The 20,074-nt window shown below is 30.1% G+C and overlaps 2 protein-coding genes across 7 annotated transcripts in view; one reads left to right on the top strand and one right to left on the bottom strand.

Annotated features, from left to right (window-relative positions):
- The first annotated feature begins 2,873 nt into the window (after nucleotides 1–2,873).
- Nucleotides 2,874–11,822, top strand: LOC122270931 (uncharacterized). Of its 2 annotated transcripts, none has more exons than XM_043050320.3 (4): nucleotides 2,874–2,991; nucleotides 7,536–8,200; nucleotides 9,161–9,309; nucleotides 11,664–11,822. In XM_043050320.3, exons 2-4 carry the CDS (start codon nucleotides 7,551–7,553, stop codon nucleotides 11,804–11,806), a joined length of 942 nt encoding a protein of 313 aa, XP_042906254.2. In that variant the 5' UTR covers nucleotides 2,874–2,991; nucleotides 7,536–7,550; the 3' UTR covers nucleotides 11,807–11,822. The 2 variants fall into 2 exon arrangements, with proteins under 2 accessions (XP_042906254.2, XP_087013058.1); XM_087156932.1 differs by lacking the exon at nucleotides 2,874–2,991 and adding an exon at nucleotides 3,000–3,021.
- Nucleotides 11,823–15,473: 3,651 nt separating this feature from the next.
- LOC107442867 (serine/threonine-protein kinase Sgk2) overlaps nucleotides 15,474–20,074 on the bottom strand; it is a 49,440-nt gene continuing 44,839 nt past the window's right edge. For all 5 annotated transcript variants that reach the window (XM_087156931.1, XM_043050317.3, XM_043050319.3 and 2 more), the window contains 2 exons: nucleotides 18,758–18,815; nucleotides 15,474–16,079 (listed from right to left, as the gene is read on the bottom strand). In XM_087156931.1, the coding sequence (XP_087013057.1) occupies nucleotides 15,985–16,079; nucleotides 18,758–18,815 (153 nt within the window). In that variant the 3' untranslated portion in view covers nucleotides 15,474–15,984. The remainder of the gene's footprint in view (nucleotides 16,080–18,757; nucleotides 18,816–20,074) is intronic.

Raw genomic sequence — 20,074 nt, 5'->3', positions numbered from 1 at the left:
TTTTAAGTTTGGATAAAAGAGAGTTCAGTTAATTCTTTCTTAAGTTAAGTACTGTATTTCGCTTGGATGATAAAATGAGAAATCAACAATTAAATTTGACACAAAAAGACGTCTTGCACAAATAAAAAAAATAGCTATACTTTTTAATGCCACAATAAATTGCTTTGTTGCAAATGCTAACCCATGAATTCCTATCAGCAAAAAGTGGTCCATTTATGAAAAAACACCGAAATAAAAAAGTGGTATAATATATTCTTTTATTCCAAGGGATTATTTATTTTTGTCACCTACCACTTAAGTTTAAAAAAAGTGTGTTGACTTTAGATCGAAACAAAAAACTTTATCTCATTAATATATTATGGTAGGTAGAACTGTTTAGTTTCTGCAAAATCCTAATAATAAAACAAATATAAACACAACACAACTAAAGACTGAGCAAACGTCAGTGATTTCGATAATTTTCATCTTGGTGGAAAAATTTTGCCAAATTGGCGATTTTAAAAACGTTTAATAACTTTTAAAATATTTATGCTGTTTGTCTGTTCTAAAGCCAAGATAATTCTTCACGGCAAGATTAAATATATCGATTAAAATGATCGCATTGCTTTAATTGTAAGGAACTTTGGCTATGGCTCTTTTTTTTAAAAATTTTCTTTGGTGACAGAGCTTTGAAAAGTAGCGTTAATCAATCTGACTACTTCACCTCACCTGATAATAATTTCTTTAATTTATAGTCAACATTTACTGCATGATAAAAATGCATCAAAAGCAAATTTTAAATCAGTTTAAAATTCTATGACTGCTTTTTCAAATTTTTAAAGATATGTATATTAATTCTTGTTGCAATTAAATATTTTTGGATGTATGAATCTGAAAATTTTATTTTTAACAACATTATAATAGTAATTTCCTAAATTATAACCTTTTTTTTTATCAAAATTTATTTTAATGTCTGTAGGAATATTGACATCTGTGACAAAAGATCAAAAAAAAAAGTATCGAAAAAATTTATTTTCAAAAAGTTATTTACTTGCAATTACATAACAATACTTTTTTTCTTCATTTTTCCACAGAATTGCAGAAATAAATTAAACCAAAAGGATATATTGTTAGATAATTGTTAAAAATAAGTTAAAGAAGATGTACAAAAAATATTTAAATTAGCAAAATTCCGAATGTATGAAAACCACAGCAGTAAAGCCTTTTTGCAACATCTGGCTGAAAACGTCGGTGATAGAAAAAAAGTTTATGCCGTTTAAAAAAATAATGGCCGGTAAGGAGAGCATTGCGCATTGACCGCCTTTATTTCATAAGCAAGTTGATAACCATCTATTTCAAGCTAGGTGAGGAAATAAATACATACCTGTGACATGTTCTCCGAAAGATGGCGCTGTATGTCAATCTTACTGTTTTTTAGCTATGTTTTTCATGAGTCAAAATTTCATTTTCCAATCGCGTTATGTAATTATAAATGGTGGTGAATATTTCAGATATATTTTGAAATAAATTTTTCATTCATTGAAAAATTTCAAAAATTCATGATGTGACTTCTAAATATTTTTCTTTAATACACTGATTTACTATTTGCAATGCCATCTGTTAAAAACTTTTAGAATTAAACATCGGAACTCTAAGAGAAAAAAATTATGCCTTGTCACAAAAATTAGCTGCAAAATTCATTTATTTTATTTGGACCGTTTTTTAGTTATTAATTTCTGAAAACAGTCAATTTAGTTTAAGACTATATTATATCTAGTTACGACTAAAAACCATAATTTGTAGCATGATTATCAAAGCTAATTCAAATTATTTTCCAAAACCTGATATTTAAAAAAAAATCAGAACATACAAATTAAATTAAATTAAATTTTGAGTTTAATTTTGAAATGAAAGATATGATTCTTTTTAGAAATAATTTAAAATTATTGAAATTAAAATCATTGCATGTAACAATCGATATTATTTTAATTAATAGAAAAACTCTCAACTCTAATAAAGATTACGTTTAAAGACATGCAAACTTAGATCATAATCAATTTTGGCAGAGAAGAATTTAATTAATAAAGTCACCAAATTTTTTTTCTTAGTCTAAAGTTGTTAAAATTTCAAATATTTTATTCTCGAGTATTGTTTCGTAGCGATTTCTTTTCTATTATAATTTGTTTTCTCTATTATAATTTGTAAGTCTATAGAACGAACAATAAAAAAGTAATATTGTTTCTGCTTATTCAAAAAGTAATTAGTAATTAATAGAAATATCAATTCAATTAGTGTTCCTTACTCCTTAAATCCATGAATATAAAATTTTAAATTCAAATTTAGCTGCTAAAACTAATTAAACTTCAGTTTTCTACATTAGAAGGAAGAAGGTTTCAAATAAATATATACATAAATACAAGATTTTTTTAAAGTAGTAACCAAACAAACAGTATTTATTAATAATATCATATTCAATGATATTTCTTTCTTTTAAATGCACTAGTATAAAACTTCCAGTTGAACTTTATCTTGATTTTATTTAAATTAAAAAATAAATATGTGGCAAGAAAAATATACTGAAATTTTTGTAAACTAGAAACAAAAGAAAGAAGGTGCATTTGTAGTAAGTTTAAGAATTCAACGACTTTTTTGTTGTTAATTTTATGCTTGTGACTGTAAAACACATTGTTCATAAATTTGTGTAAAAGTTTAATGGCAGATCTGGAGTACCATTTTATCTAAATCTCGAAATTAATTTTTTCCCTTGTTCACAAAATACTTTTGATATTTCTTATTTCTTTGATTCTAAGCTTTCTTTCACTTATGTTACTGCATCAAAAGATTTTTTTCAAAGCACAACTGTTAAGTTTCAAAGTAATGCATACTCATTCTTTTAACATTGTTCCATTGCCATTTATCAATGTGTACTTGCGTAAAAAAAGAAAGGTAACACCTGTTTATTACAGATAAAAGCTGACTGTATCATTTCACTTCGCTTAAAGTGATTTTCAGGTAAGTAAGCAGATGTTTCTTCTATTTTAAGTTATTGTTTTACTTGATGATATTCCATAGTTAAAATTAACTACTCATTATAATAGTCTATTCATTAGAATAAACTATTAATAATAAAATATTCATTAGAATATTCTTAGAAGTGTGTTTAGCATTTTTAGTGTGTAATATTTTCTGTCTTTATCTGAGGGCGATAATTTTATTAAAGCAGTATCATTTATTGAAAAAAAAATCTAATCAGTAATAATGCAAAACTTTACGGTAATAGAAATTTTTAGTCAGTAAAAATATACAGTCAAACACCGATATTATGAACTCGAAGGGTGATTCTAAACATTTCATGATATCAAAAATTCGGAAAGATTTTACATTTTTTTTTAGCATTTTAGTTTAAATTAACAAAGGAACACAAAATAATCCTCAAAATATTTAAATGATATCAGAAAAGTGTTTTTATATTCAAAAAATGAATTCAGACATTTTTGATTGTTACTAAAATACTTTTGTTTTATTTCTCTCATATAAGTTCTATCAAATAAGTTATATACAATACTTATTAATATCTACTTCAAATAAATTTTAATCAAAACTCTCAATGGTTACAAATAAAATAAAAATATCATGAATAAAATGATTGTTTTATGTAACTTAAATTTAAATAGATTAAATGTCAGGAAAGTACTTAAGTTGATTGAATGTTATCAAATTGATTAATATTTCGGGGTAAACTGGTTTTTTTTTGCTTGGGGGAAGGGTTAAAAAAATACTTCGTGAAATCGAAGACTATTGAGGAATGTAATCGATTAAAAGAGTTTTTTTTTCTTCAATGAGAATAACAAATGTGTATTGACTTTAGATTTTTATATAATTTCGATAAATTCAGAATATTGCAATTCACAACAAGAAGATTTGATTGAATTTGTTTTGTCAGAAGTGATTTAGGTGCAATTAATGCCAAAATGTAAGCAATTAGAAGGGATCTAATATTTTTTCTTTTTTTGTTTACATATTGTTCTTAAAATTAATAAAAAAACCTTTCTGCGATTGGTTAAGAATATTATCACGTTTTCCTTTTTAAAAAAATATGCGACTAATTGCCAAAGCTGCAAACTCTAAACTATTATCTACATTTATGTGTTTTTATTGATATTTTTCTTCAAGTTAATGATTCAGTTAAATGTTTCAGTTTACTATTACAGTTGTAATGAAAGTTCAAAGTTGAAAGTTCTTTACGCAATCTGCAAGATATTGTTAGAATTACACTACAGTTAAATCGCTAACGATAATAATTTCATTTCAATTGCATTTCAGTGAAGTTTTTGTAAACAAATACCGTAGTCCTAAGAGGAAATATTTCAGCTTATTGATTAAAAAGCAGAACTGTGAAATAATGTTATTTATAGAAAAAAATTAAGGAATGAAAAAAAAAATGAAGGAATAGTAATAGAAAAAAAGTGAAAAATTGGAAAAGTAAAGAATGTTAACGGGAGAAAACATTAAAAAATAAGAAAAAAGAAAGAAATTTAATAAGACTAAAAATTTAAAGAATCAGGAAAATTAAAAAATGTTAACTGGAAAAAAATCAAAAATTAAACAAAGGATGGAACTAAATTATAGAAAAAATAAAAGAATCAGAAAAATTGATGGTTTGTTCATATCTGATTAGTTGTCATATTTATATCAACTTCATTCAACTTCCCATCTCCCTTAGTATAAGAACAATTCCCCATCTCTCCTAGGAAATGAGCAACCCTCCATCTTTCCTAGCAAAGGAACAACTCTCCATTTCTCTAAGCAAAAGAACAACTCCCCATCTCACTTAACATAGGAACAGTTCCTCACCTCTTCTAGGATAAGAACAACTCCCCATCTCCAACTCTCCATAGCATAAAAACATAGCTTAAGAACACTTCCTCATCCTTCTTAGATTAGATGAAACTCCCCACTTCCCCCAACATTAGAATAGCTCCCCATCTCTCTTAGCATAGGAACAACTCCCTATATCTCCTAGCATAGGAACAATTCTTCATCTCTCCTAGAATAGGAAGCAACTCCCCATTTTTCCTAGCAAAGGAACCCTGTTACTCCCAGCATATGAACTATGTCCAATCTCTCGCAGCAGATGTGTTAACTCTCCCATTTTCATAAGAGTGTTTTGGCTGCGTTTTATATTTCAAAAAATAGATTGTTTCCAGAAAGAATCGCTGACGTGCAAACCATTAGCCATGGGTTTTAGCTTATGAAAAATCATTTAACTTTTAAGTACTTTACAATACTGCTATTTATTAGAAACTTTGAAAATTTAAAGCATATGCTTTGGGAAAAACAGTGAAATTGTTCCCAAATTTAATGTCCCCAATCAACAATCGTAGGAATCAACTTTCTCATTCTGCTATACAATGCAGTACTGAGTGTTGTAAATTACCTGGAATCGCAGAGAATGTAGCGTACTTTTTCTCCCCGAACCTCTTTTTGAATAATTTTTTTAGATCCACCTTTCACATTATGAATTTTATGCTAATAATTTCCTTGTTAATTTCTCGGGTGTCTCACTTGAAAATAGAAGTAAAATATTATTTACTTGTTGAATATTCGTTCTTCGTACTGGTTGAAAAAAAAGTAAATAATCAAGAAAGCAATATTAATCAACATTAGGAAATCATGCGAAAAAGGAAGAAAAAAACTGAAAGGCATTTTTTTTGTATTTAATGGCGGGCACTTGGAACTATTGTTCATTGGCCACAGAAAGTGCCAGAACTGCTAATTCTCTTTTCGCTACCCAGTGAGCACCTGTGGCGAATCCACGGCGGTGGAGCAGCGGCGCCCACGTCACACTACCACAACCCGTTTATAGGGCGGGTCTCATTCACACACAAAGGAGAAAGGACATAGAACACAGATAGAGAGAAAGAAATATCCATGCCTTGTCTGGGATTCGAACCAAGAACCTTTCTGATGCAAGGACAGTTCCCTGCCCCCTACACAGGCTGGTCGGCAAACTGAAAGGCATATACTGATATAATTACTTAAGCTTAAGCAATTCCAATTATTTATTTATTTTTATTTGTTGCCCTTTTCAGTGACCTTACCTTAATAGATTAATAAAAACATAATCTTAGAAATTCAACCAATCAAAATAAAGATTTAAGTTCAGTATCATTCAGCATGTTCAGTATCATTTGGTATAATGCTACTGCTCAAAGTCAATTACTTATAAGAAAAAAATTACTATAATCAATAAATCTATTTTCCCAACACCTATAGTAGGAATCTTGGTACCAATAATATTATTTTATTAATATACTTATTATTTTAATTAATATCTATTAAAAAAACTAGTTAACATAATACCAGTAATACATATTACCAAAATTAGTAAAGCGTCATTAGTGTAAATGATAAAATTTCATTTTCTTACAGTTTTCCTAGATTAAGAGTTACCGTTTCTTCATAAATTTAGATATTAAATGCAATTGTTTTTTTTAAAATTTCAATTGGTACCTACTACCAAAATAAATTAAGCACAATTGGCGTCAAGAACCACCTAGCTATTTTTTACTGTTCCCATATACGATGCGAACTAATACCAATTACTTCGAAGGCTAAGAAAATCGCCGAACTTCTTTTGATGCCAGGGAATTAATTGAATGTGATATTAAATACAACTAGAGTTGTCGTTATAGGTGATGTGATTATGGAAACAAATTGTACGAATAAAGGTGTCTAATACAGGTACTGTGGCAATATCCTTCTTACCACCCTCCGTAATGGATAAGTAACCTAATAACACCATACTATTTTTTCTTGGCATCTAATACACAACCTTTATTTTCTTGTTAGTTGTTGTATATTTAAGTAAGGCTTTATGCAATTAGATTTAGGATAATATGAGTTAGTTCAATTCACTAAAAGAAATATTAATAACATTATTATAATTTAACCTTCGATATTCAGAATTTACTGCAATTTTCCTGTTTGTAAGTTCCTGTTGAATTTCTATTATTTAAGATCATAGAGACAGATTTAAACGCGTAAGTATCAATAGTGGTTTCTTATACTTTTTACGCTTCGGTAACGGTCATCTTTACCATACGTTGCGAACATGTTAACATTTAGTTTACTTGTGATAACCTAACATAGGAATTTAAAGTTAAATTATTCATTAAAACATGCGATAAAATTATTGTTTGATCAATTAGAGTGGCAGGTTAACAAATCACTCATTTTATAAAATATTCATGAAATTCCATGACAAACTCTTTCGTTGGGATGTAGCTCGTAGACTGGTGATGGGAGAGAGTTTATAAGTTCACAGTAAATTCATTGTGTTTTCAAACATATACACAAAATTTGGTCAGGATTAGTTCAGAATAATAATAAGGTACATAAGGTAAGGTTTGTATAAGGTACATACATACATACATTCTGATTTATTCATTTAGATAGTTTCTTGAGTAAGAATTATCTTCTTGAATAATTTTCAATGATGTGCGTTAATAAGTTGCTATTTTCAAGTAAAATATTTGCTTTTTTTATTTTTATAGGTTTCCTTACTCAAGATGTTTCTATTCGGTCAAATCCTCCTAACAGTTGTTGCAGCATCACTTGCTGTTGACTGTCCTCCTAGAGATAAAGTATATCCTTGCTCATGTGAAAATGATGGTTTGCTGACTTCTGTAGATTGTGAAGGCTTCAGCAGTCTCTCTAAGGTTGAACCTGTCGTTAAGAACACCTTAGGGCACAACGTATCATTCGCATTCTGGCGGTCCAATCTCGGTGACATCCCCTCCGAATTTTTCAAAGGACACCAGTCAGTAAACTTGCATTTTGAAAATTGCAAAATTGGATCATTTGGCGACAAACCATTCAGTGGGCTTGAGAACTCATTGAGGCAACTTTACATTTATGGAAGCGTTGATAAAAGAAGGAAAGATCTCAAGACTTTCCCACTCAGTCACCTGAAGCATTTGAGGGACGTTTCTTTCCTGGGTAACGATATTGTCCAGTTGGGAAACGATTGGTTTGAAGATGGACCAGAAGCTCTGGAGCAGTTGGACTTGCAGGCAAATGACATTGAAAAGTTGGGAGACAAAGCTTTTACAACTCTGACCAATCTTCAGCAGTTATGGTTAGGTGACAACCGTGTCCGAACTGTGTCCAGATCCATGTTTCCAAATCCAGCTAATAAGTTGTGGTTGATAGAAATAAGGTAAGAAGCATACTTGAAATCTGTCTATTGTAAGAATTCCACTCGCTGTTTTGTTGGAGCAGTGGCGAGGACTATGGTTAGGAGGTCAATAGTTTTAAGACAGGTTTTGGTTCAAGTCTGTAAGAGGTAGAGAATCAGTAGAGAGAGAAGCTCCCTTTTAAAACCAGCACTTTTTCTTGTTTCCATAACAACAGACGTCCGTTGATTTTGTGGCGAAAGGAGATCTTTCCATAGATGTACTATACTGATCGTTAGAGTTCGCAACTACTTTCTCTCCTCAGATCAAACAAACGAGATCATGTTTCACAAATGGGTTGTCAATACTACTCACCCCCCTATCTGAGGGTAAAGAAACAAATTCCGTCAAAAAAAGATATGTGTTCATTCTGTCTGATTTTGTAACTTAAAGTAACGTTTGTTCAAACTAATTAGCGTATTTTAAATTTCCAGAGCCATTAAAATTCTATATTAGTTTTTGATAGTCATATCAAAAATCATTATGATGTTCTGTTTTTTATTTCGCGCTTTACGAAAGATATCTTGTGATAACTAGTAAAAGGTTTTACTACACTGGCATGTAACATTGTAAGAAATCATGAAAGAGACAAAGGCACTTTTTAAGCATTTTCCCCCGATGTAGAATATGGTTCACAAGGCGTTTATATGTGCTAAATCAAATGTCTACAATTTCGCATTCAATTTTTTCTTTATATTTTGCACCATTTTCTTCATAGGAACACTAAATTCTTAGTTTTCAACCAAGTGGTAATGTACGAGATTTTATCTAGAATTGCGTGGCCACTTTACCATACCTAACCACCAGTTTTCTATTTATATATGTTTAAAAGTTAAGAGAGTGGTTTTAGACTGTATTGAAAACATTTATGTTTCACAGTTAGATTTCAAATATTTTTACTAAGCCAAAACTGATTAATTTATGTATTGAAAATTGTGATTTAGTTTCAACGGAATTGAAGAGTTGCCATCAGACTTTTTCGAAGGATTTCCAGCTTTAAAGACAGTGAATCTTGCAGGAAACAAACTGAAAACAATTCCAGAAAGTATTTGGGGAAAAGTATGGAGTCAGCTCGAAGAAGTGTATGTTGAAAGTGAGTATTTTGTGTGTGTGTTTTGTTTTTATTCGAATCACATATTTGCTTTTTTTATTTTGGACATTTTTAAGTACTATTTCACTTTTATGAGAATTCCTGAACGTCACATTGCTTTCTGTGATAACGAAGATTAGCCACTGACAGTAGGGGTAAGGGGGTTAACCGTTTCGCATTGATTAAGGTTAAGAGAGTCATTTTACAACTTAATTCTCCTGGATTAGAAATGATTTTACTCTTTTTTTATGGCAGCAGGCATCCTCAAACGTTTGGTCGAGAGGAGTTCTCGTGAAAGCTGGACAGTACATTTAAATGACATCATCTTTGTAATTTATATTAAATGATCACCTTTATAATTTATGCTTTTAAATTATAATTTATGTTTCTAAAATCCTTATCGAAAATAAAGTTTGCAAATTAGGGGTCGCAAATCTTTAATCATTTGAGGTACAAAAGAAATTTGAATCAGAGACGTATGCAAGAGTCATAAAATTGTATCCGTGGTATGCACGTCCAAAATGAAGAAATCGAGTTTTTGTATTTTCAAAATTTAAAGTTGTTGAAAAAAAACACGCTGATTTAAGGAGAAAAAAATTACTGCTTTTATATAATTTATATCATTGTCAAAAATATGGGGTTTTATTATGCCAACATTTTACAGCATGGGATTAAGTAATGAAAGGAGAAAAAAAAGACGTTATCGAAATCTAACAATATACCTGAGAGGATTGTGGGGCTTAAAATATGCATAAAAACCTGTTTGAATTCTTTTATTTTTGACATTAGCTAATTGAAGCACTAACTTATATAATAAGAATCTTGAAAGAGATAAATAAATATTTATCAAACTATGGATAATTAGTCATTAATCCTCGGGCCGGGAAAGGTTGACTCAGCCTTTCATCCCTTCTGTGGGTCGATAAATGAGTACCAAGCATTCTTGGGAACTAAACACTGGGGGTTCCGCGTTCGGCTGACCACCTGACCGGAACATCTGCTCCTGCACCCCAGAGCCCAAGGTCAAGAAAACTGAGATGGGCACAGTAGGCCTTGGCCCTCTATGGGCAGTCGCGCCGCTGAGTTTAGTTTAATTAGTCATTATTTAAAGCAAAAAAAAAAAAAAAAAAAAGAAGCGAAAAATAGCTTATAAAGGCAATAACTTTTAAAAAAAATGTGAATTAAAAAAATGAGAAAAAAACTCTTATGAAGTTTGTAAATAAAAATATGCCATTCAGAACGTCAAATTTAAGTAAGTAGTATTCTTCCTAACTGCTGCAGAGCGTTCTGCATGTTACATTTTTTTTTACAGTTTAAACATTCTGGAGTCTATCACGCAAAATTAAAATTTTTTATTCTTAATCCATGTTTATTTTTCAACATAACCCTGTAATTTCAAGCACCTAAGCCTTTTTGCTTGCTCAGTAAAATAAAATGTAATGCAAAGCAAAATTTAAGTGCTAGGTTTAACACCAAAAACCAGCAGCTCATATTTATTTTTCAATTTGAAGAGAGAAAAGGAAGAAGTTTCTATGATGCGTGCTGTATAACATAATATAATATTATTGTAAAATGAGTTTTTAATTAATAATCATTTAAAAATTGGCTGTTAATCTTAGTTAAAAGTAAAACTGTTGTTTGAAGTAATTAACAATTTTCATGTTTAAAAAAATATTCCCTGATTGCAGCAAAAACTCAGTATCGATTGGAATTCTTATAAAAAAAACAATTCCATTTCTGAGAAATACTTAAAGAATATTTTTAAATTTTATAAAATGTTTGAATTGAAAATATCCAATTTTAATTTCAAAAGTGAGTCGTTGCAAGTTGCAAAGAAAATCATTTTCAAATTAAAAAATGCATTATCTTTTAGAAAATTATGTTGTGAAAGTATATAATAAAAAACAAAAAATATTTCTCTCACGTAAATTATAAATTTTTGCCCAATACAGTATTTTTTATAATCATTTTCTTACTGAAAAATGGCCGACCTTCCTGTGTAGGGGTCAGGGAACTGACTTTGCATCAGAAAGGCTCTGGATTCAAATCCCAGGCAAGGCATGAGTGTTCTTTCATTCTCTGTACTATCTGTCCTTACCGTGTGAGCAACTTTGACCCATCTAATATGGTGCCCTTGAAACAGTAGCCAACAAATTTGCCCTTCAGATGCCTGCATGACGAAAGGTCATTCTCGAGGAGGGCATTGGAAAAAAATATTAAGAAATGTGTTATCTTTCGGAAACTGTGCTGTAAAAGTACATAAAGAAATACATAAAAAATTTGTATCTCACGAATATGATCAATTTTCGCACAATACAGTATTTTGTAATAAAAACAACTTTTATTTAATTTTGTAGGAAATCAAGGATTTGTTTGCGATGAAAGTCTGAAATGGATCTACAGGCAAAAGTTACCAAAGATATTTAGAGGAAAATGTGGGTACGGCAATAATCTTTATAACAGGGATTTAGATACCTTAAAATTGGAAGATTTTCAATAAAATAGTAGAAACCTGAGAGAATTGCATTTTTTTCATAGCCATAAGTAATTAAAAAACAATACATTTGACGTTATTAAGGGCATTAATTGTTTTAAATAACTTAAAATTCATAAAAAATTTATAAGTTTTTAAATTAATAAAAAATTAATGGCATGTTGATATAATAATTTATATTTACCTTAACTAAATACAGATGAATAATCATCTGAATTATTAAAACAGCTTTTATTTTCCTTCATTAACTTTATATATCATCCATTAATAAACACTTTCCAAATTATTTCATACATCCCAAACATACATTAATTTATCTAATATTCAAGATAATAAATTTAAGCATATTGGGTGTAGGTACGAATAATTCTTTTGATGTTTTTACTTTTTCTACTTTATAAAATATTACTGTATTTATGCTAACAAGGAACATAATCGACGTGTCACGCTCCAATCAGGCTGAATTATTTTTAAAGTTAATGTTCTAGGTTCTGAAATGATACATAAAATGTATCTTACCAATTTTAAAGAAGTAATAATAAGGTTATAAATAATTAAAAACTATATTTGGGTGCTTGCAACTTGAAGAATAACACTGAAATCACATGGCAGGACCTAACCACGTAGTTGTCCTTAGCGCGTTAACATTGCAGCTATTAGCTTTCACCCTGAATCATATTTCAGAGCAGATTTAATTAGATGTTTAGAAACTATGTACCTGATTGGCTGCTGAATCGTGACATAACCAAATGCCACTTTTTACCCAAGCGTGACATCACTTGTAAGTAATCACTTTTCATCTTGAATACGTCCTCACGTTAAATGCATGATGAAATGCATCGTTGGTTGAAAAAGGTAAGGCCGACTTTCGAAGACTCTGTATTTGCATGATACGATGATTTTTTTGTGTGCCAATAATATGCTATTTTAATAACTGCTACTAGTTTGCAGTAGTTACTCATGACTGTTAGATCAAGTTAAGCCTATTTTTAGCCAGCATCCTCTATGTTTAAGGTGAAAATGCGCAAAGAACGACGCAGTTTTGAGAAAAGAGAAAGCGCTTGTGGTGAAGTTTTTCAATATTTAAAGCCTTTCTTCAAGATTGCATTATATGGAAAAATAAAGAGTGGGATAGCCTGGTTGATAGGGAGTTGGGCCCATGTCGCAGAGGTCGTGAGTCCGATCCCTGCCGGCCGAAGACTCACCGTGTAGTAAATAGTGACTGGTGCTCATTAAACCTGTCAGCTCACAAAGTCATCCATGTTTGTATAACAAGTTAATATAAATTTAGATACAAGTTAATAATATAATTACATTACATAATAATATCCATGTATACGTATAAGTTATAATAAAATATTTGGCAAGTGGCGTAAGAAGCAACAAAAAGGAATAATGAGGAATTAATTTTAATACATTTTTATTTAGATGAAAAAATTTCACCAAATTGGCTATTTTTTTAAAAAAAGAGTTAAGTTACGTTTAAAATGTTTTAATTACTTATCCCTTCTTAAGTCCAGATAAGTCTTTACGGTGAGATCTCAGATAAAGTATAAAATGATAGCTTTGCATTAAGTGTAAGGCACCTAAAATGTTGCTTTTTTATTTTTCTTGGCGAAAGAACTATATAAAGAGATGTTTGAGATTCTGTTCTTTCGCCAAGGAAAATAACAAGGAAACAGTTTAGAAGCCTCACACTTGAGGCAAAGCTATTTTTTTAACCATGCAAACCATCTTTTCCAAAAGATTTATTTGGGCCTTAGAACGGTAAAAAAACTTAAATTTTTAAAAATGCATTAAACATTTTTTTAAAAATCACCAATTTAGGGAGAGTTTCACTTTGGTTTAAAATTATCAAAAATCAAGGATTAATTCTTAATTTTTGCAGATTTTTGTGATCCCAGACCACGCAAAGTTGGAGAAATATCTACTAAAATAAAATAAAAAGCCTTAGCAAGGGTTACCAAAAACGAGAAAACCGATCCTAATAGTCTAAACGTTGTGACATCTTTCCCCCACCGTTCAGTTTGTGTTTGTTCTTTCGGACAAACCATACGAATAAATTAATCCATGCGAAGGTCTTCTCTATTCTAAGTGTTGGTTGGAGCAACTTTTCAATCATTAAAGAATTATATCAAACGCTTTATATTTTCTCAAAGCAGCAGCTTTGCTCCTAATGCTTACCGTGACGTTTTTGAAAATGAAGTCTTAACGTTTTACTCGATTTTATGTACTGGCTCAGGGGGCGCTGGTTAAAAATAAGCTAAACTTGAAAATAACAGTCATGAATAGCTGTTTGCTAATTATAACAGGTATGAAAATATATCAATTATAAAAAAAGTGTATTTTCATGTAACGTCAAAGTCTTTGAAAAACAGCATTAATTCATGTTTAAAAAGCCTAAATGATTTTAAGTTTTGAATTACAAATTTTACAGTTTCTGCAGTATTTTGCATTTTAAAGGAATTTTTTCTAACAATTTACTAAGGAAATTAGAACTTTAAAGATAAATTGCTTGAAATACATTTTTAATACGTAAATCTTGAACGCTTTTTTTAGAAAAATATTATTTATCAAGCGTTTAGCAAAATTATTTTTGTGATTCCTTTCAAACGCTTTTTCTCTTACTTACATTTTCAATATTTTATGTATCTGCAACCAATGCAAATAGCTCAGGGGATAGAGCATTTGCCCTCCAATGAGTTGACCCAGGTTCGAATTCCAGCCATGACTTGCCGATATGAATTCTGCTACTGGTTCCCTCCAACCACAATGGGGTGACATTAAAATAGCATCAGCGGTAGATGAATCACGGGTGAAAATCCTTTTACCGTGAATTTTTTATAATTTCAAATTATTTTTATAATTTATTCAATATATTGCTACTGAAAAAAATATTTATTTTTAAAGTTTACTTTTTTAATGGTTTTACAAAATAAGGTGAAACATTAAATTATGATCATGAAATATAAAAAAATAAACGAAATAGAAATATGAAAATATTAAACTATGATGGAGCTGAAATATTAAATTATGATTGATTGGTTAAAAGTATAATTTTCTAAAAATTCACATTTTTGGAACCGCTGTAATTCTTCTAGGTTTCAGAGGAATGCCTTTAGGTACCTAATCGCTGGTGTAGAGTATAGGTTAGATTTCAATTACTGTTGGGTTAACAGTGGGGAAGTGTTAGTATCTTTATTTTCTCAATATAGTCCAAATTCAGATTCGTTTAACTAAAAAACAATTCATGCCTAAAGAGTATTTATCTCATGTATTAAGGAAAACTCAAAATACTTCATACTGTCTTAAATCTACTTGCGTGGATAGTTAGTTCATTGATGATCATTAAATAAATCTAACAGAGAAGGCTTATTTTTTAAATGAAAGTGCCGCGAAATTATTTCTCAACATTTTCTGTAGCTAATGAATGTCCTAGTGGCAAACACAATTTTTATTATCATTTGTTTTTAAAGAAATCCGAACTGAAGTCTAACTACATTCAAGAGCTCACCTACAGCACACCTAAGTGCTTGCTACTTAAATTGTTGTTTCAGCCTTTATTGTTATTATTTTCATTAACGACAATTATGTGAAACTTACTATTCTATACTGTTATTTTCTTAATATTTAAAATGAACTTATTTTGTGAAAATAAAGAGTACAACTGAAATGCTTTTTTAGGATAATTTTAATTATATAACATTTTAACATAAATTCAACAGTTGAGTATTTTCAAAATACAATAAATTATTTAACATAAAAATAAATATTCTCTTTTTTTATATAAAATTGTGTACATTTGTTAATAAAAAATTACTTACTGTATAAAAAAATAATTTTAAAATGTTAAGTAGCTCCCATGTGATGTTTAATATTTTAACTTGCTAAGCTTTTAAAAATTTTGATAACCATTTAGAAATATTTATTCCATAAATAATTATAAATGGCGTTTTTTAAAGTTAACGCATTAAGACGCTTTTCTAGTAACTTATCTAATCTCCTTACTTCAACTTCTTAATGATCTCTTTAAATATGCTTTAGAATTTTCCTTTGCCCACAATTATGTATTCACTAAATAATACAAATAAAGTTAAATACTGTTACATTTCCAACAAATAGACACTTTTAGGACACATTTTTAACAGAAACAATCGCACTATATATATTTTTTTAGACAAAGTTCAAAGTTCATTTGGCGGTGCGTATGAAAATCCAACAAATGAGACATCAGCATCTTGAACACTTGCACTTAAACTCTGAGAACGTGCTAGTGAAGCTAAAAAAAATAAAGGACACAAGCATAAAAACAAAGAAAAAAGTTCTACATGGAGAATAAATATAGTAGTTCGTTCCAAAGGAGGTGGCACTTGTCACCACTTCCTCGGAAGCAGAGTTCATTTCAGTGCGGGAGTAAGAGGAGAAACATCTCCGCTCTTGAAAATGAGACAACCCTTAATGCGTGTCAAACTCAAACAGTGAATTATTTTTCAATCATTTACTTCGGAGCCGTGGGCTCAGATAGAGTGTTCGCCTTCCAATGAGGTGAACCGGGTTCGAATCCCAGCAATAGCTGGTAGATACGAATTTCGCATCCGGCTTGCCCCGGCCACAGTGCTGACGTAAAATATCTTCAGTGACAGAGGGATCATGGATTAGAGTCCCCTTGCCGATAGGCTAACAGTGGGAGTTTTTCTTGGTTTCCTTTTCCCTGTAAGTAAATGCGGGTTAGTTCCATCAAAAAGTCCTCAGCGATGGCAAATTTCTCCTAATGCATGGTTCAGGAGTTCCCTTGTCTTCTGGATTGGGTTCAAAATTGCATGGCTATGGAGTTGAACATTAGTAGTCGTAAACACACAAAGTTGAGTCTGCTGTTCAACGACAGTTATTAAAATAAAATCACTTAGTTCTCTTTATCATCTGCTATTATTTTCGTTTCTCTAGCTAATTAAATACATTTTAAACTTAACTGTTGTTTTCCCTACAAAATGTCTTAAAAAGGACAAACTATTCACTGAAAAGAGAGAAATATTGTCACATTTATGAAATATTGAACGTTAAAAAAACGCACATGGAGACTGCGAAGAAATATTTTTGTCATACAATCGCCAAATAGCAATCTTGTTCAGGATTGTTCACATCCTTTTCCCAAAAATAGCGATATAGTATCGTCGGATACCACGTTATGAAGGCGGAGCCAAGTGCGAACTCCTGGTGATCAGTGAGATTTTTATTTCGAATATAGCTCAAAAATGCATATGTAAGACAATGTACACAGATTAAAAAAACGTATTATACGAACACATCTGGAAAAGCATGTTTAAAAAAAATGAATTCTGATGACATTACAGGCAATACATATTTCCCAGCTTTTAAAATCTCTTTAATTTCATAAATTAATTTTTTTATTCATTCTTAATTCAATTCTAATTAAATTAAAGCAATTATTTAATTTTAATTGCGTCTTTTAAAAAGCGATTATAAGTATTTTATTCATTTCTTAAGAATCAATGTGACGGTTAACTTTTTAATTCAATGCAAGTGTTATAACTCATTAATTCACAGTCCCGACTATTCGAATATCAATATCTTTTTAGTAACTCTATTTTCTGCCTTTCCTTATTGTGTATTTTTTAGAGATTTTTGCTCTTTTTAACCATTTAATTCATAAAAAAAACTTTGAAATTGTTTATCTTTCACTTCAACGGTTATCATTAGTTATTTCTTAGAATACTCATATTAGTAATTCATAGAGCATATTCCATAGAATTACTAGGTAAAGTATGAAATTTTTCATCTGTTATATACTTTGACTACTGCTCTAGTTATGTAATGAAATACTTGATTATTCAATGAAATAACTAAGTTATACATTTGTAATTAGTTATTACTTAATTACTTAATTATTCTATGAAGTAACTAAATTATACATTTGTATCAAAAATATATATATTTTTTATTTTTATATTTAGTATTTTGACTATTTTTTAAAGTACGCACTATGAAACTTGTGACTACAATATATTAAATATCCTTGCATTTGAGGATATAAAAAATATTTAATTATCAGCATTAAACGGTAATAAAATGAAAATTTCGTTCAGATCATCATCTATAATGCTTACTATTTCTTTTTTGTCTCTTCATTTTCCCACAGAATATTTTTCAAACTTTTGTTCATTATTTTCTGAAACGATTTCTAATTTTCCCATTTTTACCGATAATGTTTTATAAAGATTTGTTGGTTTAGTAATAAAGGCCTTTTTTAATGAATGCTAAAAAGACTATTGAAACTATTGAACGTGAAGATCCGATCATTAGATCGAAAGTTAATCAGAGTGGTCTGTTTTTTATTTTGCGCACTGTACATTATTTCGTAGAGGAAATAAAAGAGTATTAAACGCATAACAAAACCGCAAGTGTTTGATAACTTCTTAGCATTTCTTCGATTAAATGCACACTGTCGAGCGAGGTATGAAAAGTTGAAGGATAAAAGAACAAATTCGTAAAACATTGTTCAGAATAACACACTAGCTCATATAAACATTAATAAATACATTTTTATATCCCCCCCCATACACACAGAGAAAGAGAGAGAGTTTCCTCTCAAAAACTTGTTAGGTCGAATATTTTTCGAAATTGAAGATGAATTTTCTGAAAATCGCAGTGTAAGTTTATTTTAAACCAATCTTTTCTATTTAATGCTTAACTATTTTTGTCTTATTTTTAAAAATTATCATTGCTGTATTTAGATTTACAGAATTACTATCATTACATAATTAATTATTATTAGTTTTTCTTATGCTTCTTCACTCTACTTTTCAAGATAATATTTTAGACTATATTTGTCTACTTTTCAGAAAATAATAAGCTCTGAACTTTGTCAGCGTTACCTTCAACTTTGAGATATCAAGAGTATACTGTGTATTGTTTCTTAATGTTAAAAATATTTTTTACCTGGTACAGGTTCTCTGATAAACTCTGGATCAATATTTTTCAGATCCATTTTTCCTCTCTAAAAAAAAGATAAATATTAAAATACACATAAATCAAATAAAAACCATTGATAAAACTAGGAACAAAACAACCAATTGAGATATTGCCTTTAAATTTTCTTACAATAAAATAAAACGAAAAAAATAAAATAAATATTTCTTTAAGTAAACATTTTATCAGTGCTTTTATTGAAGTTTTTAGGTTTGATTTCATTGTTAAGTTTTAAAGAAGTTTTCGCTTTTTTTTTTTTCAAACTCTTCTTACTTTCTTTTATTGAGCACCGTTTTTACAAATACACAACAAGTTAAATCTCTTTTCCGATACTGACGTCACATTTCTTACGGATTTTCACTGTAAGTTTTTGTTCGAGCAGATTCTATTCTATTTCACACTCATAATTTTTGTTAAAAATACACGCCCATAAGATGTTTTTGGTTTGAAGAAAATAAATGTATTTTTTATAATAATGTTATCGGAAACTGACATGATTAACATATTTAAAAGATAATCTCGAAAAAAAAAAGATTTTTCTTGCAGTTGATACTTAACTTTTATGTCAAGATTTCTAAATTTATGCTATTCAAACAACTAATTTACACTGTTAAAATTTTCCTTTTACGATCATAGAAAAATAACCGGCAGCAATCTGTCCATCCGATTAACCGCAAAGAGTACAGTAGATAATTTTTTTTTTTACCTTTACGGTTATGAAACCGTTAAACAACTAGTACGATTATAAAACCATGCGTTTTTTCCCCAATCATTTACAGCTAGCAACTAGTTTGTTGTTGACGTATGCCTGTTTAGGCAGAGGGGGTGCGATTGTTCTTGTTTTCCAGTGGCGCCATCTATGACTAAGAATTCGACTTCTGCCACACCATACGTCGCAACCGTTTATAGAGCTGACCCACTCTTACATCCATTCATTCATCCACAGATCGTAATTTTGACCTGAATCAGAGAACGATCGATCTCCAATCCAGTACCCCCAGAGGTATTCATTTGTTATGGGAACATGGAGGACGTTTGTGACTTGACAGATTTAACGTGCATCAGTCACTTTACTAAACGGAGAGTCTTCGACCGGCGGGGTTCGAACCCACGAACTCTCGGACATGGGCCCAGCGCACTACCGGGCCGCCGCAACTAGTTTAAAAACAGTGAAAAAGAAATTTAGCTGGAAATAGGAGCTCGACTTTTCGTTAGGCAATGGACATTGGGAAATGTAGGACATAAATTGGGAAATGCGGAACACAAACTTTTCATGTGTTGAAGAGA

The sequence above is a fragment of the Parasteatoda tepidariorum genome, chromosome 2 (assembly GCF_982258835.1).
Source record: "Parasteatoda tepidariorum strain Cologne lab strain chromosome 2, Ptep-v5.0, whole genome shotgun sequence".
NCBI classification, from domain to species: Eukaryota; Metazoa; Arthropoda; class Arachnida; order Araneae; family Theridiidae; genus Parasteatoda; species Parasteatoda tepidariorum.
This window is presented reverse-complemented; position numbering and strand designations above follow the sequence as displayed.

Bases quoted from the DNA above. Each gene is read 5' to 3' on its own strand.
- LOC122270931 (XM_043050320.3), top strand. From the start codon at position 7,551: ATGTTTCTATTCGGTCAAATCCTCCTAACAGTTGTTGCAGCATCACTT. The intron at 8,201-9,160 runs GTAAGAAGCATA...ATTGTGATTTAG, and splicing joins TTGTGGTTGATAGAAATAAG to TTTCAACGGAATTGAAGAGT. The intron at 9,310-11,663 runs GTGAGTATTTTG...TTAATTTTGTAG, and splicing joins CGAAGAAGTGTATGTTGAAA to GAAATCAAGGATTTGTTTGC.